The sequence below is a fragment of the Nerophis lumbriciformis genome, linkage group LG25, assembly GCF_033978685.3.
Source record: "Nerophis lumbriciformis linkage group LG25, RoL_Nlum_v2.1, whole genome shotgun sequence".
NCBI lineage: Eukaryota > Metazoa > Chordata > Actinopteri > Syngnathiformes > Syngnathidae > Nerophis > Nerophis lumbriciformis.
The window spans coordinates 36,645,079-36,664,606 of record NC_084572.2 but is presented as its reverse complement, the minus strand read 5'-3'; the positions used below and the strand labels follow the sequence as shown (position 1 = coordinate 36,664,606).

At 31.5% G+C, this 19,528-nt stretch overlaps 1 protein-coding gene across 1 annotated transcript in view; it reads left to right on the top strand.

Annotated features, from left to right (window-relative positions):
* Positions 1–16,785, top strand: part of capn9 (calpain 9) — a 33,435-nt gene extending 16,650 nt beyond the window's left edge. The window contains exons 13-20 of the mRNA XM_061984330.2: positions 3,665–3,745; positions 3,809–3,866; positions 9,651–9,715; positions 12,083–12,151; positions 12,349–12,427; positions 16,119–16,235; positions 16,307–16,365; positions 16,440–16,785. Coding sequence (XP_061840314.1) covers positions 3,665–3,745; positions 3,809–3,866; positions 9,651–9,715; positions 12,083–12,151; positions 12,349–12,427; positions 16,119–16,235; positions 16,307–16,365; positions 16,440–16,466 — 555 coding nt within the window. The 3' untranslated portion in view covers positions 16,467–16,785. The remainder of the gene's footprint in view (positions 1–3,664; positions 3,746–3,808; positions 3,867–9,650; positions 9,716–12,082; positions 12,152–12,348; positions 12,428–16,118; positions 16,236–16,306; positions 16,366–16,439) is intronic.
* Positions 16,786–19,528: the final 2,743 nt, after the last annotated feature.

Below are 19,528 nucleotides of genomic sequence, written 5' to 3'. Positions count from 1 at the left end.
ATTACAGATATGTTCCAGATATGTTTTAGATATGTTCCAGATGTTTTAGATATGTTCTAGATATGTACTATAATAGTCTCAAATATGTTCTATATATGTCCCAGATATGTTCTAAATATGTTCCAGGAATGTTCTAGATATGTCTCAGATATATTCTAGGTATGTTCCAGATATGTCCCAGAATATATTCTAGATATAATGTCACAGATGTGTTCTAGATATGTTCCAGATACGTTTTAGATATGTTCCAGATAAGTTTTAGATATGTTCCAGATATGTGCTAGGTAAGTTCCAGAAATGTTCTAGATATGTCCCAGATGTGTTCTAGATATGTCCCAAATATATTCTAGATGTGTTCCAGAAATGTTCTAGATCTGTCCCAGATATATTCTAGATATGTTACAGATGTGTCCTAGATATGCTCCAGATATGTTTAAGATATATTCTAGGTATGTTCCAGATATGTCCCAGACATGTTCTAGTTATGTTCCAGATATGTTCTAGCTATGTTCCAGGTATGTTCTATGAATGTCCCAGATATGTACTATATATGTTCCAGATATAGTCTTGGTATGTTCCAGATATATTCTAGATATGTTCTAGATATGTTAGATATATTCTAGGTATGTTACAGATATATTCTAGAAATGTTACAGATGTGTTCTAGATATGTTCCAGATATGTTTTAGATATGTTCTAGCTATGTTCCAGATATGTTCTGTAAATGTCCCAGATATGTTCAATATATGTCGCAGATGTTCTAGGTATGTCCCAGATATATTCTAGATATGTCCCAGATATATTCTAGATATGTCCCAGATGTGTACTAGATATATTCCATGTTTGTTTTAGATATGTTCCAGATATGTTCTCTAAATGTCCCAGATATGTTCCAGAAGTGTTTGAGATATGTCCCAAATATATTCTAGATATGTTCTGGCTATGTTGTAGATATTTCCCAAATATATTCTAGATATGTTCTGGCTATGTTGTAGATATGTTCCAGCTATGTTTTAGATATATTCTAGGTATGTTCCAGAAATGTTCTAGATATACATCTGGGACTGAAACATGGCGCCATTGGATTTTACGTGAATTGTAAAATGCGGCGGGATTCGGTTGTAGTCATAAAAGTACCTGATTCGGTGCTTGGTTATGGGGTAGCGACATGGGGTTTAGTCGGGCATGGTGGACATGGGGTTTAGTCGGGCATGGTAGACATGGGGTATGTTCCAGATATGTTCTGGGGTATGTTCCAGATATGTTCTAGATATGTTACATATATATTCTAGATATGTTACAGATGTGTTCTATATATGTTCCAGATATGTTCTAGTTATGTTCCAGATATGTTCTAGCTATGTTCCAGATATGTTCTATGAATGTCCCAGATATGTACTATATATGTCCCAGATATATTCTTGGTATGTTCCAGATATATTCTAGATATGTTACAGATATATTCTAGGTATGTTACAGATATATTCTAGATATGTTACAGATATATTCTAGATATGTTACAGATGTGTTCTAGATATGTTCCAGATATGTTTTAGATATGTTCTAGCTATGTTCCAGATATGTTCTGTAAATGTCCCAGATATGTTCTATATATGTCCCAGATGTTCTAGGTATGTCCCAGATATATTCTAGGTATGTCCCAGAAATGTTCTAGATATGTCCCAGATATATTCTAGATATGTCCCAGATGTGTTCTAGATATATTCCAGATATGTTTTGTATATGTTCCAGATATGTTCTCTAAATGTCCCAGATATGTTCTAGATATGTTCCAGAAGTGTTTGAGATATGTCCTAAATATATTCTAGATATGTTCTGGCTATGTTGTAGATATGTCCCAAATATATTCTAGATATGTTCTGACTATGTTGTAGATTTGTTCTAGCTATGTTTTAGATATATTCTAGATATGTTACAGATATGTTCTAGCTATGTTCCAGATATGTTCTGTATATGTCTCAGATATGTTCTATGTATGTCCCAGATGTATTCTAGGTATGTCCCAGAAATGTTCTAGATATGTCCCAGATGTGTTCTAGATATATTCCAGATGTGTTCTAGATATATTCCAGATGTGTTCTAGATATATTCCAGATATGTTTTAGATATGTTCCAGATATGTTCTCTAAATATCCCAGATATGTTCTAGATATGTTCCAGAAGTGTTTGAGATATGTCCCAAATATATTCTAGATATGTTCTGGCTATGTTGTAGATATGTCCCAAATATATTCTAGATATGTTCTGGCTATGTTGTAGATATGTCCCAAATATATTCTAGATATGTTCTGGCTATGTTGTAGATATGTTCTAGCTATGTTTTAGATATATTCTAGATATGTTCTCGATATACATCTGGGACTGAAACATGGCGCCGTTGGATTTTACGTGAATTGTAAAATGCGGCGGGATTCGGTTGTAGCCATAAAAGTACCTGATTCGGTGCTTGGTTATGGGGTAGCGACATGGGGTTTAGTCGGGCATGGGGGACATGGGGTTTAGTCGGGCATGGGGGACATGGGGTTTAGTCGGGCATGGTGGACACGGGGTTTAGTCGGGCATGGTAGACACGGGGTTTAGTCGGACATGGGGTTTAGTCGGGCATGGTTTACATGGGGTTTAATCGGGCATGGTGGACATGGGGTTTAGTCGGACATGGGGTTTAGTCGGGCATGGTAGACATGGGATTTAGTCGGGCATGGGGGACACGGGGTTTAGTCGGGCATGGTAGACACGGGGTTTAGTCGGGCATGGTGGACACGGGGTTTAGTCGGGCATGGTGGACATGGGGTTTAGTCGGGCATGGTAGACACGGGGTTTAGTCGGGCATGGTGGACACGGGGTTTAGTCGGGCATGGTAGACACGGGGTTTAGTCGGGCATGGTGGACACGGGGTTTAGTCGGGCATGGTAGACATGGGGTTTAGTCGGGCATGGTGGACATGGGGTTTAGTCGGGCATGGTTTACATGGGGTTTAATCGGGCATGGTGGACATGGGGTTTAGTCGGACATGGGGTTCAGTCGGGCATGGTGGACATGGGGTTTAGTCGGGCATGGTAGACATGGGATTTAGTCGGGCATGGGGGACACGGGGTTTATTCGGGCATGGTGGACACGGGGTTTAGTCGGGCATGGTAGACACAGGGTTTAGTCGGGCATGGTGGACACGGGGTTTAGTCGGGCATGGTGGACACGGGGTTTAGTCGGGCATGGTGGACACGGGGTTTAGTCGGGCATGGTGGACATGGGGTTTAGTCGGGCATGGGGGCCCCTTCAGGACGCTGGCGTAATTTGGCCACAACTGCACTTCCTCATTACGCAACAATGATGATTACCGCCAGCAAGGTTGCATTCAGGAACCCTCAGAATTCTGAGTATCAACATCACAACACAAACAAGTGGTCTATTGCACCTTCTCTATGTTCTTTGTTGCTCCAATGATTATGTCAGTTTGTTGTGGGTTTTATTTCTTTTAAATATATTACTTCTTTAATGTTTTCGACTGAAACATTTCAGTCGTTTGCTCGTTCAACAAAATTGTCCAAAAATAAAAAGGCACTGGGTTTTTCCTAAAACCTTGTGTTTGGGGGGAAAAGGTGCATATTTGAAGTAGTACCTCGGTGCTTGCCTCCTGCCCCCACAGCCGCCCCCGCCCAGCTCCCCCGAGGACGAGACGGACGAGGAGAAGAGCCTCAGGAAGCTTTTTGAGGACGTGGCTGGAAGGGTGAGTCCCCCATGGAACGTTCTGGCCACTCATCAACTCTATTCATGCTTGTCTCTCCTGCAGGACCAGGCCATCTCTGTCAGGGAGCTTCAGCAGATCCTGAACGGCGTCCTCGGCACACGTACGCAGCGACTTCTCTGATAAGAACTTATTATATCTTCTGATAATAACTAGTCTGATAATAACCTATTATTATATCTTGTGATAATTACTTAACTGATAATAACTAGTCTGATAATAACCTATTATTATATCTTGTGATAATTACTTAACTGATAATAACTAGTCTGATAATAACTTATTATTATATCTTGTGATAATTACTTAACTGATAAAATAAGTTATTATCAGACAAGTTATTATCACTAATTATTATCAGACAAGTTATTATCACTAATTATTATCAGACTAGTTATTATCAGTTAAGTAATTATCATAAGATAATTACTAGTCTGATAATAACTTATTTTATCTTGTGATAATTACTTAACTGATAATAACTAGTCTGATAATAATTAGTGATAATAACTTTTTATATCTTGTGATAATTACTTAACTGATAATATTTAGTGATAATAATTTGCCGGGTAATAGTTTGTCTGATAATAACTAGTAATAACTATTGCTAGTAACAGGTATAATAACTAGTGATAATACCTAGTGATCAAAACTAGTGATAATATTTTGTGATACCTTCTCTTACAATGACTAGTGATAATAACTAGTGCTAATATCTTGTGATAATACCTAGTCTGATAATAACTTGTTGTAACTTGTTTGATAATAACTAGTGATAATAACTTGTCTGATAATAACTTATTTTATCAGTTATCAGACAAGTTATTGTCACTAATTATTATCAGACTAGTTATTATCAGTTAAGTAATTATCGTAAGATAATTACTAGTCTGATAATAACTTATTTTATCTTGTGATAATTACTTAACTGATAATAACTAGTCTGATAATAATTAGTGATAATAACTTTTTATATCTTGTGATAATTACTTAACTGATAATATTTAGTGATAATAATTTGCCGGGTAATAGTATGTCTGATAATAACTAGTAATAACTATTGCTAGTAACAGGTATAATAACTAGTGATAATAGCTTGTGATAATACCTAGTGATCAAAACTAGTGATAATATTTTGTGATACCTTCTCTTACAATGACTAGTGATAATAACTAGTGCTAATATCTTGTGATAATACCTAGTCTGATAATAACTTGTAACTTGTCTGATAATAACTAGTGATAATATCTTGTATTAAAAACTTGTCTCACAACCAGTGATAACTAGTAATAATATATTGTGATAATAAATTGTCTTGATACCTTGATAGTAACGTGTCTGGTAATAACTTGTTATAATATCTTGTGATAACTAATGATAATAACTTGTCTGATAATAACTAGTGATAATAACTTGTCTGATAATAACTTATTTTATCAGTTATCAGACAAGTTATTGTCACTAATTATTATCAGACTAGTTATTATCAGTTAAGTAATTATCGTAAGATAATTACTAGTCTGATAATAACTTATTTTATCTTGTGATAATTACTTAACTGATAATAACTAGTCTGATAATAATTAGTGATAATAACTTTTTATATCTTGTGATAATTAAACTGATAATATTTAGTGATAATAATTTGCCGGGTAATAGTATGTCTGATAATAACTAGTAATAACTATTGCTAGTAACAGGTATAATAACTAGTGATAATAGCTTGTGATAATACCTAGTGATCAAAACTAGTGATAATATTTTGTGATACCTTCTCTTACAATGACTAGTGATAATAACTAGTGCTAATATCTTGTGATAATACCTAGTCTGATAATAACTTGTTGTAACTTGTTTGATAATAACTAGTGATAATATCTTGTATTAAAAACTTGTCTCACAACCAGTGATAACTAGTAATAATATCTTGTGATAATAAATTGTCTTGATACCTTGATAGTAACGTGTCTGGTAATAACTTGTTATAATATCTTGTGATAACTAATGATAATAACTTGTCTGATAATAACTAGTGATAATAACTTGTCTGATAATAACTTATTTTATCAGTTATCAGACAAGTTATTGTCACTAATTATTATCAGACTAGTTATTATCAGTTAAGTAATTATCGTAAGATAATTACTAGTCTGATAATAACTTATTTTATCTTGTGATAATTACTTAACTGATAATAACTAGTCTGATAATAATTAGTGATAATAACTTTTTATATCTTGTGATAATTACTTAACTGATAATATTTAGTGATAATAATTTGCCGGGTAATAGTATGTCTGATAATAACTAGTAATAACTATTGCTAGTAACAGGTATAATAACTAGTGATAATAGCTTGTGATAATACCTAGTGATCAAAACTAGTGATAATATTTTGTGATACCTTCTCTTACAATGACTAGTGATAATAACTAGTGCTAATATCTTGTGATAATACCTAGTCTGATAATAACTTGTTGTAACTTGTTTGATAATAACTAGTGATAATATCTTGTATTAAAAACTTGTCTCACAACCAGTGATAACTAGTAATAATATCTTGTGATAATAAATTGTCTTGATACCTTGATAGTAACGTGTCTGGTAATAACTTGTTATAATATCTTGTGACAACTAATGATAATAACTTGTCTGATAATAACTAGTGATAATAACTTGTCTGATAATAACTTATTTTATCAGTTATCAGACAAGTTATTGTCACTAATTATTATCAGACTAGTTATTATCAGTTAAGTAATTATTGTAAGATAATTACTAGTCTGATAATAACTTATTTTATCTTGTGATAATTACTTAACTGATAATAACTAGTCTGATAATAATTAGTGATAATAACTTTTTATATCTTGTGATAATTACTTAACTGATAATATTTAGTGATAATAATTTGCCGGGTAATAGTATGTCTGATAATAACTAGTAATAACTATTGCTAGTAACAGGTATAATAACTAGTGATAATAGCTTGTGATAATACCTAGTGATCAAAACTAGTGATAGTATTTTGTGATACCTTCTCTTACAATGACTAGTGATAATAACTAGTGCTAATATCTTGTGATAATACCTAGTCTGATAATAACTTGTAACTTGTCTGATAATAACTAGTGATAATATCTTGTATTAAAAACTTGTCTCACAACCAGTGATAACTAGTAATAATATCTTGTGATAATAAAATGTCTTGATACCTTGATAGTAACGTGTCTGGTAATAACTTGTTATAATATCTTGTGATAACTAATGATAATAACTTGTCTGATAATAACTAGTGATAATAACTTGTCTGATAATAACTTATTTTATCAGTTATCAGACAAGTTATTGTCACTAATTATTATCAGACTAGTTATTATCAGTTAAGTAATTATCGTAAGATAATTACTAGTCTGATAATAACTTATTTTATCTTGTGATAATTACTTAACTGATAATAACTAGTCTGATAATAATTAGTGATAATAACTTTTTATATCTTGTGATAATTACTTAACTGATAATATTTAGTGATAATAATTTGCCGGGTAATAGTATGTCTGATAATAACTAGTAATAACTATTGCTAGTAACAGGTATAATAACTAGTGATAATAGCTTGTGATAATACCTAGTGATCAAAACTAGTGATAATATTTTGTGATACCTTCTCTTACAATGACTAGTGATAATAACTAGTGCTAATATCTTGTGATAATACCTAGTCTGATAATAACTTGTAACTTGTCTGATAATAACTAGTGATAATATCTTGTATTAAAAATTTGTCTCACAACCAGTGATAACTAGTAATAATATCTTGTGATAATAAATTGTCTTGATACCTTGATAGTAACGTGTCTGGTAATAACTTGTTATAATATCTTGTGATAATTACTTAACTGATAATATTTAGTGATAATTTGCCGGGTAATAGTTTGTCTGATAATAACTAGTAATAACTATTGCTTGTAACAGGTATAATAACTAGTGATAATAGCTTGTGATAATAACTTGTGATCAAAACTAGTGATAATATTTTGTGATACCTTCTCTTACAATGACTAGTGATAATAACTAGTGCTAATATCTTGTGATAATACCTAGTCTGATAATAACTTGTTGTAACTTGTCTGATAATATCTTGTGATGATAACTAGTGATAATATCTTGTATTAAAAACTTGTCTCACAACCAGTGATAACTAGTAATAATATCTTGTGATAATAAATTGTCTTGATACCTTGATAGTAACGTGTCTGGTAATAACTTGTTATAATATCTTGTGATGATTACTTAACTGATAATATTTAGTGATAATTTGCCGGGTAATAGTTTGTCTGATAATAACTAGTAATAACTATTGCTTGTAACAGGTATAATAACTAGTGATAATAGCTTGTGATAATAACTTGTGATCAAAACTAGTGATAATATTTTGTGATACCTACTCTTACAATGACTAGTGATAATAACTAGTGCTAATATCTTGTGATAATACCTAGTCTGATAATAACTTGTTTTAACTTGTCTGATAATAACTAGTGATAATATCTTGTATTAAAAACTTGTCTCACAACCAGTGATAACTAGTAATAATATCTTGTGATAATAAATGGTCTTGATACCTTGATAGTAACGTGTCTGGTAATAACTTGTTATAATATCTTGTGATAACTAATGATAATAACTTGTCTGATTATAACTAGTGATAATAACTTGTCTGATAATAACTTATTTTATCAGTTATCAGACAAGTTATTGTCACTAATTATTATCAGACTAGTTATTATCAGTTAAGTAATTATCGTAAGATAATTACTAGTCTGATAATAACTTATTTTATCTTGTGATAATTACTTAACTGATAATAACTAGTCTGATAATAATTAGTGATAATAACTTTTTATATCTTGTGATAATTACTTAACTGATAATATTTAGTGATAATAATTTGCCGGGTAATAGTATGTCTGATAATAACTAGTAATAACTATTGCTAGTAACAGGTATAATAACTAGTGATAATACCTAGTGATCAAAACTAGTGATAATATTTTGTGATACCTTCTCTTACAATGACTAGTGATAATAACTAGTGCTAATATCTTGTGATAATACCTAGTCTGATAATAACTTGTAACTTGTCTGATAATAACTAGTGATAATATCTTGTATTAAAAACTTGTCTCACAACCAGTGATAACTAGTAATAATATCTTGTGATAATAAATTGTCTTGATACCTTGATAGTAACGTGTCTGGTAATAACTTGTTATAATATCTTGTGATGATTACTTAACTGATAATATTTAGTGATAATTTGCCGGGTAATAGTATGTCTGATAATAACTAGTAATAACTATTGCTTGTAACAGGTATAATAACTAGTGATAATAGCTTGTGATAATAACTTGTGATCAAAACTAGTGATAATATTTTGTGATACCTACTCTTACAATGACTAGTGATAATAACTAGTGCTAATATCTTGTGATAATACCTAGTCTGATAATAACTTGTTGTAACTTGTCTGATAATATCTTGTGATAATAACTAGTGATAATATCTTGTATTAAAAACTTGTCTCACAACCAGTGATAACTAGTAATAATATCTTGTGATAATACCTAGTCTGATAATAACTTGTTGTAACTTGTCTGATAATAACTAGTGATAATATCTTGTATTAAAAACTTGTCTCACAACCAGTGATAACTAGTAATAATAATAAATTGTCTTGATACCTTGATAGTAACGTGTCTGGTAATAACCTGTTATAATATCTTGTGATAACTAATGATAATAACTTGTCTGATAATAACTAGTGATAATAACTGGACTAACTCACCCAATAATGAATTTCTGGTTTGTGTTTGGTGATCAGGAAAAGAGATCAAGTTTGATGGCCTGAGCCTCCACACGTGTCACAACATCATCAACCTGCTGGACGTATCCTCTCTGCCATGTTGCCATCTGCTATAACTTGTCATAATAACTTGGCTGGTACTAACTAGTGATGATAACGTCTAATAATTACATATCTGGTAATAACTAGTGATAATAATTTCTGATAATAACTTATCTGGTAATACCTTGTGATAATAACGTATATGATAATAACTAGTGATGCTTACTTGTGATAAAAACGTATCTGGTAATAACTAATAAAAATAACTTATGTAATAATAACTATTGGTAATATATTGTGATGATAATAACTTATCTGATAATAACTTATGTAATAGTATCTAGTGATAATAACTTATCTGATTATAACTAGTGATAACTTATCTGATAACGTATCTAATAGTAACTAGTGTGATAACTAATGATAACAAGTGATAATAACTTATCTGATAATAACTTGTGATAATAACTAGTGTGATAATAACTTATCTGATAATAACTACCGTATTTTTCGGACTATAAGTCGCAGTTTTTTCCATAGTTTGGCCGGGCTCCAGTGCAACTTATGTTTTTTTCCTTCTTTATTATGCATTTTCGGCAGGTGCGACTTATACTCCGGTGCGACTTATATTCCAAAAAATACGGTATTGATGATAATTTCTCTGATAATAACTTATAATGATAACTTGTGATAATAACTTCTCTGATAATAACTTGTGATAATAACTAGTGATAATAACTTGTGATAACGTATCTGATAATAACAAGTTATAATAACCTATCTAATAATAGTTAGTGATAATTACTTATCTGATAACTAGTGATAATATATCTAATAAAAACTACTTATCTGATTATAACTAGTGATGATAACTTATCTAGTAGTAACTAGTGATAAATAAGCTAACAACTAGTGCTAATAACTACTGATGATAACTAGTAAAAAATAACGTATCTGATTATAACTAGTGATCATAATGTATCTAATAATAACCTGTGATAATAACTTATCTGATTATAACTAGTGATAACTTATCTGATAACTGATCTACTAGTAACTAGTTTGATAACTAATGATAACTAGTGATAACTTATCTGGTAATAACTTGTGATAATAATTAGTGTGATAATAACTTATCTGATAATAACTTGTAATAATAACTGGTGATAATAACTTCTCTGATAATAACTATTGATTATAACTTATCTGATAATAACTAGTGATAATAACTTGTGATAACTTATCTGATAATAACAAGTTATAATAACCTATCTAATAATAGTTAGTGATAATTACTTATCTGATAATAACTAGTGATAATATATCTAATAAAAACTAGTGATAATAACTTATATAATTACAACTAGTGCTAATAACTTATCTGATTATAACTAGTGATAATAACTTATCTAGTAGTAACTAGTGATAACTTGTCTAATAACTAGTGCTAATGATAACTAGTAGTAACTAGTGATAACTTGTCTAATAACTAGTGCTAATGATAACTAGTAAAAAGTAACACATCTGATTATAACTAGTGATCATAATGTATCTAATAATAGCCTGCGATAATAACTTATCTGATTATAACTAGTGATAATTTATCTGATAATAGCTGATCTAATAGTAACTAGTGATAACTAGTTTGATAATAACTAGTGTGATCATAACTAGTGATAATAACTTATCTGATAATAACTAGTGATAACTTATCTGATAATAACTAGTGATAATAACTAGTGATAATAAGTTGTGATAACTTATCTGATGACAAGTGATAATAACTTATCTAACAATAGCTAGTATTATAATTTATCTGATAATAACTAGTGATAATAACTTATCTGTTAATAACTTATCTAGTAGTAACTAGTGATAATAACTTATCTGTTAATAACTTATCTAGTAGTAACTAGTGATAATAACTTATCTAATTAGTGCTAATAACTGCTGATAATAACTTATTTGATTATAACTAGTGATCATAACGTATCTAAGAACTTGTGATAATAACATATCTGATAATAATAGTATCTAATAGTAGCTAGTGATAATTACTAGTGTGATAATAACTAATGATAACTAGTGAGAATAACGTATCTGATAATAACTAGTGAGAATTACTAGTGTGATAATAACTAATGATAACTAGTGATAATAACTTATCTGATGATAACTTATCTGATAATAACTAGTGATATTAACTTATTTGATAATAACTTATTTGATAATAACTAGTGATAATAACTAATAAAGATAATAACTTATCTGAGAATAACTTATCTGATAATAACTAGTGATAATAATTAGTGATAATAACTTATTTGATAATAACTAGTGATAACAGCGTGCCACAACATCATCTCCGCCATGTTGCCGCCTGCTAGCTCCTTTGACAAGACAACAAGGTGGACAACACGGGCAAGATGGAGTTCCAAGAGTTCAAGGTGTTCTGGGAGAAGCTGAAGAAGTGGATCGTACGTCTTCTTCTCATCTATTATTATTATTATTGTTGTTGTTGTTGTTGTTGTTGTTGTTGTTGTTGTTGTTGTTGTTGTTGTTGTTGTTGTTGTTGTTGTTGTTGTTGTTGATGTTGATGTTGATGTTGATGTTGATGTTGTTGTTGATGATGATGATGATGAAGATGAAGATGAAGGTGTGTTCTTGTCACCAGATGCTCTTCTTGTCCTTTGACACTGACCGCTCAGGAGCCATGTCCTCCTACGAGCTGCGCAGCGCCCTCAAAGCTGCAGGTAAGACAATGCACCACTAGGGGGCTCAAGATAAGTTCATGTTGGGACCAAAATACAAGGAAGCTGTGGCTGATACTGGGAAGTTTGGTATCAATCCGATACCAAGTAAATACAGGGCGAGTACCGCCAATTTTGGTACTTTCACTAGAACTGTCCTAATCATTGAATCACTTTGTGAACTTGCCTCTAGTCTAGTTTAGGTAGATATGATTAAAAAGTTAAAAAAAGATGCCATACCACTCATGTTATATATACCATACCATATTATATACACCAAGCCATACCATACCATATTATACACACAATGCCATACCATAACATATTATAGTATACCATATTATATACACCATACCATACGGTATTATACCATACCATATATACACCATACCATATGATATACACCATTCTATACTATACTATATTACACACACCATTCTATATTATACCATATACCATCCATCCATCCATCCATTTTCTACCCCGCCCTCCGCCTTTCTCAGCTGCATTCGGGCGGAGGGCAGAGTACACCCTGGACAAGTCGCCACCTCATCGCAGGGCCAACACATTTTATACCATATTATATACATTATTCTATACCATAATATATACACCATGATACGCTATACCATACTTGCAACATACCATAGTATACCAAACACTTCCATATTATATACACCATTCTATACTATACCATATTTTATACACCATGTCATGCTATGCCATATAATATACACCATACTATACTATGTTATATACACCATGCCATACTATACCATATAATATACACCATACTATACTATACTATACTATGTTATATACACCATGCCATACTATACTATATAATATACACAATACTATACTATACTATGTTATATACACCATGCCATACTATACTATACTATGTTATATACACCATGCCATACTATACCATATAATATACACCATACTATACTATGTTGTATACACCATGCCATACGATACCATATAATATACACCATACTATGCTATACTATGTTATATACACCATGCCATACTATACCATATAATATACACCATACTATACTATACTATGTTATATACACCATGCCATACTATACCATGTAATATACACCATACTATACTATACTATGTTATATACACCATGCCATACTATACCATATAATATACACCATACTATACTATACTATACTATGTTATATACACCATGCCATACTATACCATATAATATACACCATACTATACTATACTATGTTATACACCATGCCATATTATACCATATAATATACACCATACTATACTATACTATGTTATATACACCATGCCATACTATACCATATAATATACACCATACTATACTATGTTGTATACACCATGCCATACGATACCATATAATATACACCTTACTATACTATACTATAGTATACTATGTTATATACACCATGCCATACGATACCATATAATATACACCATACTATACTATGTTATATACACCATGCCATACTATACCATATAATATACACCATACTATACTATACTATATTATATACACCATGCCATATTATACCATATAATATACACCATACTATACTATGTTATATACACCATGCCATACTATAGCATATAATATACACCATATTATACTATACTATGTTATATACACCATGCTATACTATAATATACACCATACTATACTATACTATGTTATATACACCATGCCATACGATACCATATAATATACACCATACTATACTATACTATGTTATATACACCATGCCATACTATACTATATAATGTACACCATTCTATACTATACTATACTATACTATGTTATATGCACCATGCCATATTATACCATATAATATACACCATACTATACTATACTATGATATGTTATATACACCATGCCATACTATACCATATTATATACACCATACTATACTATACTATGTTATATACACCATGCCATAATATACCATATAATATACACCATACTATACTATGTTATATACACCATGCCATACTATACCATATAATATACACCATACTATACTATACTATGTTATATACACCATGCCATACTATACTATATAATATACACCATTCTATACTATACTATACTATGTTATATACACCATGCCATACTATACCATATAATATACACCATACTACACTATGCTGTGTTATATACACCATGCCATACTATACCATATTATATACACCATACTATACTGTTATATGCACCATGCCATACTATACCATATAATACACACATACTATACTATACTATACTATGTTATATACACCATGCCATACTATACCATGTTCTATACACCAAGCCGCACTATAGCATTTAATATACACCGTACTATACTATACCATGGTATGTACACCATACCATGTAATATACACCATACTATACTAGACCAATTTTATACACCATACCATACTATACCATGTTCTATACACCATGCCATAATATATCATCTAGTATACACATACAATACTATACCATGTCATATACACCACACCATACTATACCATGTTGTATACACCATAATGTACAATACAATGATATATACATTATACCATACCATGTTTTACACACCATAACATAATATACCATATAATATACACCATACTATACTATACATGTTCTATACACCATGCCATACTATACCATATAATATACACCATACTATACTACACCATGTTATATACACCATACCATACTATTCCATGTAATATACACCATACCATACTATACCATTTTTTATACACCATACCATAATAGATCATCTAATATACACATGCAATACTATACCATGTCATATACACCACACCATACTATTCCATGTTGTATACACCATGCCATACTATAGCATATAATATACACCACATTATTATACTATACCATGGTATATACACCATACCATACCATAGTATATACACCATACTATACTATATTATATGCAGTATATGCCATACTATACTATGTTATATACACATTACCATATGATACCACCTAATATACACCATGCTGTAGAATACCATGTTATAGACACTATGCCATGCAATATTATATACACCATACCATGTTACATACACCATGCCATACCTTCCATCCATTTTCTATACCTAATACGTACTGTACCATATAATATACACCATACTGTACTATACTTTGTCATATACACCATGTTATATACCTAATATGTACTGTATCATATAATATACACCATACTGTACTATACTTTGTCATATACACCATGTTATATACCTAATATGTACTGTATCATATAATATACACCATACTGTACTATACTTTGTCATATACACCATGCCATACTATACCATATAATATACACCATACTATACTATACTATGTTATATACACCATGCCATACTATACCATATAATATACACCATACTGTACAATACCATTTTATTAACACTATAGCATACATTATATACTGTACCACATGATACTATACTATACCAATATTATACATAGCATATGATATACACCATACCATGGTATACCATATTATAGTGTACCACATGATACTATACCATACCAATATTATATATAGCATATGATATACACCATACCATATTATAGATAGTGTAACCATAAAGCAAGGCAGTGTTTGTATTCCTAAACCCTGAAGAAAAACCGTCTGTGGACGTTCAGGGATGCAGCTGAACAATCAGCTCCTGCAGCTGCTGGCCCTGAGGTTCGCCGACGAGAAGTACACCATCGACTTTGACGACTACCTGAACTGCATCGTGCGCCTGGAGAACATGTTCCGTACGTAAAATTTAAAAAAGTAGCGTGTCCGGCTGTTCCCGCGCCGACGTGTGCTTTTTGTGCCGACACAGGCGTCTTCCAGGCCATGGACACGCACCACAAGGGCAGGGTGAACTTCACCATGCTGCAGGTAGAAGCACATCTCACTAACCCCGCCCCCTCACCCCCACGTCGCCATGTTGACTCTTGTGACCCCCTTCCCAGTTCCTCGTCTTGTCCATGAACGTGTGAGAGGACGCCGGGAGCCCAGCGAAGCCGAGCGAAGAACAAAAGCGAGCCAGACGACGCTCTGCCCTCGCGGCGCGGACGTCTTCTCCTTTCTTTTCACCTTGAAATCCAAGCCTCTCCACACCTCAACACATAATGTGAGATTACTGATTATTACCTTTTTCCTGGAACCAGTACATTGTGAATAAAGCCTCCCTCTCAGCTACTGTGAAAAGTTGGTCAACTTTCCCTTGAGATGAGCGCTGCTATAAAAGAGAAAACCAATAAAAAAAAATTCTGCTGTAGTGCAATAACCCTAGCAAATAAACACTTTCTAAACATGTTTTTGCATCATGATTAGGGGAGGTTGTTTGGATTGTGTCATATAAGTGAATGCTGTGCTATAATTTCCAAATACATTTAAGGGTCATTTACCTGATTTACTCTTATTGTCCACAAGAGGTCAGTAAATCTGCAGCATCTAGAAAACACCTGATATTTAAGAGGAATTTGAAGGTGTCAAACTCAAGACCCGGGGCCACATCAGGCCTGTCACTTAATTTTGTATGGCCTGGAAGTAACAAAGTACAATATATTTTCTTACTAAATGTATTTGTTCTTTCTACTTAAAATAAAATGGTGTACTTTTTAAACTTTAATCTGTAATATTGCAACAAATATATACCAGGATTATCCGAGGACAAAGCTACGAACAATGGGAGACTGGGCTTTCTGTTGGGAACGCTCTTCCTGACCACCTGAGGGCACCACAGACTGTGGATGCTTTTAAAAAAGGCTTAAAAACCTTTCTTTTTAAAAAAGACTTTTTTTTTTTTAGATATATGCATACTAATTATAGCTATTTGGCTTTTCTAGTTTTTATTTTTTATTATCTTTTTATTTTTATTTTTTAATACACTGTAGCACTTTGAGATTGTTTACTCATTGTACGGTGCTTTTTACAAATAAAATATATTATTATTAATATTATTACCATATTATACGATTTGTTTTTGTAAAAAAAAGAAAATAAGCTAAATATCTGCTTGACTTATGATTTCAAAGCAAGTTATCCATGAGAATGTACATTGTAAAAGTGACAATGATTTTGTTTAAAAAAAAACGAAAAAAACTGGCAGCTCAATCATCACAATTTTACTGTAAAACAAACGGTGGTGACATTTTTTTTCCATTTACAGTAATACACATAAAACAAATGTAGATTTTATACAAAAAAATAATTTTACCGTGGTATTTTCCATTTACAGTAATACTCCGTAAAAACAACCTTAGATTTTACAAAAAAAAAAAAAGGCAGCTCAGTTGGAGTATATTACCGTAAAAAAAACATGTGGTACCGTTTTTTCCATTTACAGTAATACACTGTAAAAACCACAACCTTAGATTTTACAATAAAAAAAACCTGGCAACTCAGTTGGAGAAATTTACCGTAAAAAAAACCCTTTGGTACCGTTGTTCCATTTACAGGAAAACACTGTAAAAAAAACAACTTTGGATTTTACGGTAAAAAAAACACGGCAGGTTTATCCCCACAATTTACTGTAAATACAACGTAAAACAAATGTAGATTTTATACAAAAATAAAATAATTTTACTGTAAAAAAACCAAACCCTATACTGTGGTATTTTCCATTCACAGTAATACACCGTAAAAACAACTGGATTTTACGGTTAAAAAAAAAAACGGCAGCTCAATCGCCACAATTTTACTGTAAAAAAAATGGTGGTGCCATTTTTTCATTTACAGTAATACAAAGTGGAAACAAATGTAGATTTTATACAAAAAAATAATTTTACTGTGGTATTTTCCATTTACAGTAAAAAAAAATGGCAGCTCAGTTGGAGTATATTACCGTAAAAAAAACCTGTGGTACCGTTTTTCCATTTACAGTAATACACTGTAAAAACCACAACCTTAGATTTTACAACAACAAAAAAAAGGTAGCTCAGTTGGAGTATATTACCGTAAAAAAAACCCTTTGGTACCGTTGTTCCATTTACAGGAATACACTGTAAAAAAAACAACTTTGGATTTTACGGTAAAAAAAACACGGCAGGTTTATCCCCACAATTTACTGTAAATACAACGTAAAACAAATGTAGATTTTATACAAAAATAAAATAATTTTACTGTAAAAAAACCAAACCCTATACTGTGGTATTTTCCATTGACAGTAATACACCGTAAAAACAAATGGATTTTACGGTAAAAAAAAAAAACGGCAGCTCAATCGCCACAATTTTACTGTAAAAAAAATGGTGGTGCCATTTTTTCATTTACAGTAATACAAAGTGGAAACAAATGTAGATTTTATACAAAAAAATAATTTTACTGTGGTATTTTCCATTTACAGTAAAAAAATGGCAGCTCAGTTGGAGTATATTACCGTAAAAAAAAACTGTGGTACCGTTTTTCCATTTACAGTAATACACTGTAAAAACCACAACCTTAGATTTTACAAAAAAAAAAAAAAGGTAGCTCAGTTGGAAAATATTACCGTAAAAAAAAACCTTTGGTACCGTTGTTCCATTTACAGGAATACACTGTAAAAAAAACAACTTTGGATTTTACGGTTAAAAAAAACACGGCAGGTTAATCCCCACAATTTACTGTAAATACAACGTAAAACAAATGTAGATTTTATACAAAAATAAAATAATTTTGCTGTTAAAAAAAACAAACCCTATACTGTGGTATTTTCCATTTACAGTAATACACCGTAAAAAACTGGATTTTACGGTAAAAAAAAAAAACCGGCAGCTCAATCGCCACAATTTTACTGTAAAAAAAATGGTGGTGACATTTTTTCATTTACAGTAATACAAAGTGGAAACAAATGTAGATTTTATACAAAAAAATAATTTTACTGTGGTATTTTCCATTTACAGTAAAAAAAAATGGCAGCTCAGTTGGAGTATATTACCGTAAAAAAAACCTGTGGTACCGTTTTTCCATTTACAGTAATACACTGTAAAAACCACAACCTTAGATTTTACAAAAAAAAAAAAAAGGTAGCTCAGTTGGAGTATATTACCGTAAAAAAAACCCTTTGGTACCGTTGTTC